General features: G+C 52.7%; 1 protein-coding gene across 1 annotated transcript; it reads left to right on the forward strand.

Annotated features, from left to right (window-relative positions):
* Window positions 1-460: 460 nt before the first annotated feature.
* LOC116781314 (olfactory receptor 14I1-like) lies at window positions 461-1,441 on the forward strand. The gene has a single exon (XM_032677011.1). It carries the CDS (start codon window positions 461-463, stop codon window positions 1,439-1,441), a length of 981 nt encoding a protein of 326 aa, XP_032532902.1.
* The last annotated feature ends 571 nt before the right edge of the window (window positions 1,442-2,012 follow it).

Genomic DNA, 2,012 nt, shown 5'->3' on the forward strand with positions numbered 1-2,012 from the left:
AGAACCCACAAGACTTATCCTGCAGTGCAATAGAAATGTCAGGGATTTCAAACATCCACAACCACTCCTAAGTGTGGCAGGTGCAAGTGGGTGAACAAATCCAAAGAATTCCCTCAGCTCAGTCCTTCATTTGGGCAAATTGCAAACAGTAAAGCTGAGAAGCTCTTGGATGTATCACGAGGACATTTAATTTGAAATCACCATGCATTCCAAGTTCCCTCTCCCAGCAGAGCAAGAAGGAGTCCTTGGGAGCCCATCCCAGAGTTCCTGCTTCCAATGGTCCCCTCAGGCAGCAAAAGCCAGAGCTCAGGGGAGGGAGCTGCAGGGAGGTCTGAGAGAGGAGAGAGAGCCTGAGAGTGGGGTGGCTGTGAGACGAGTAATGTTTGGCTGCAGAAGCCTGGTCTAACTCAGCACTGACTTTTCCTCCTCAACAGACCAAAATACCCTGGGAAAGCAGCAAATGTCCAACAGCAGCTCCCTCACCCAGTTCCTCCTCCTGGCATTGTCAGACAGGTGGGAGCTGCAGCTCCTGCACTTCTGGCTCTTCCTGGCCATCTCCCTGGCTGCCCTCCTGGCCAACGGCCTCATCCTCAGCGCCGTAGCCTGCGACCACCACCTGCACACCCCCATGGGCTTCTTCCTGCTCAACCTCTCCCTCACAGACCTGGGCTGCATCTGCACCACTGTCCCCAAAGCCATGCACAATTCCCTCCAGAACACCACAACCATCTCCTACACGGGATGTGCTGCACAGCTCTTTTTCTTTTATTTCTTCATTTCAGCAGAGTTTTCCCTCCTCACCATCATGTGCTACGACCGCTACGTTGCCATCTGCAAACCCCTGCACTATGGGACCCTCCTGGGCAGCAGAACTTGTGCCCACATGGCAGCAGCTGCCTGGGCCACTGCGTTTCTCTATTCTCTACTGCACACAGCCAATACATTTTCCCTGCCCCTGTGCCAGGGCAATGCCCTGGGCCAGTTCTTCTGTGAAATCCCACACATCCTCAAGCTCTCCTGCTCACACTCAGGCTACCTCAGGGAAATTGGGCTCATTGGGGTTAGTGCCTGTTTAGCATTTGGTTGTCTTGTTTTCATTGTTTTCTCCTATGTGCAGATCTTCAGGGCTGTGCTGAGGATCCCCTCTCAGCAGGGAAGGCACAAAGCCTTTTCCACGTGCCTCCCTCACCTGGCCGTGGTCTTCCTGTTTCTCAGCACTGGCACATTTGCCTACCTGAAGCCTCCCTCCATCTCCTCCCCATCCCTGGACCTTTCTCTGTCAGTTCTGTACTCAGTGGTTCCTCCAGTAGTGAACCCCCTCATCTACAGCCTGAGGAACCAAGAGCTCAAGGATGCCCTGAGGAAAATGATGACTGGATGTTTTTCAGCAACAATAACCTCTCTGTTTTCTTCTGTCCAGCCTTTAAAATGTAACTCATGAGAGGCCCAGCCTGCCTTCTCAACTTTTTGGTGGTGGTCACTGGGTTCCTCTTCTCATAATTTTGTGCTCAATGAAATTTCATTATTCATCCCCCACCTCATTCACTGCTTACCTCTTGAATTTGATCTAGAAACTCTGCAAATGATAAACTGTGTATTCGTCTATTTCTGTGTTTTAAACAAAATAAACTACCATTCAGTGCCTTGTTTATCTAGGATCCTAACTCTGAGAACATCATGAAGTTATAGGGGAGGAAAAATGTCCCAGCAGAGCAGCACTGCCAGGGAGCACCAGCACCTTGTCTTGTCAGAGCTGCTCTTTTTCTACTTCCAGTTCTCCTTCAGAGCCCACATTCAGACCATCAGCTGGCTCTGCCTCCCAGCTGGAGCAGCACAGCCCAAGAGTCCCCCATGGCCCCGGGCCCCACAGCCCCCCTGCTCTGCAGAGCAGCCCCCCCAGCTCGGGGGCTGTGGGGAGCACGGGCAGGGGGTGCAGGAAGGGCTGCTCAGGCCGGTACAGATGTGTTCCCCTGGGGAAAGGCTCTGGGGGGAGATGGGATGTGCCAGGAGAA

This window comes from Chiroxiphia lanceolata (genome assembly GCF_009829145.1).
Source record: "Chiroxiphia lanceolata isolate bChiLan1 chromosome W unlocalized genomic scaffold, bChiLan1.pri scaffold_40_arrow_ctg1, whole genome shotgun sequence".
Classification (NCBI taxonomy): Eukaryota; Metazoa; Chordata; class Aves; order Passeriformes; family Pipridae; genus Chiroxiphia; species Chiroxiphia lanceolata.

Excerpts from the sequence above, each read along its gene's own strand:
- LOC116781314 (XM_032677011.1), top strand. The coding sequence starts at position 461 with ATGTCCAACAGCAGCTCCCTCACCCAGTTCCTCCTCCTGGCATTGTCA.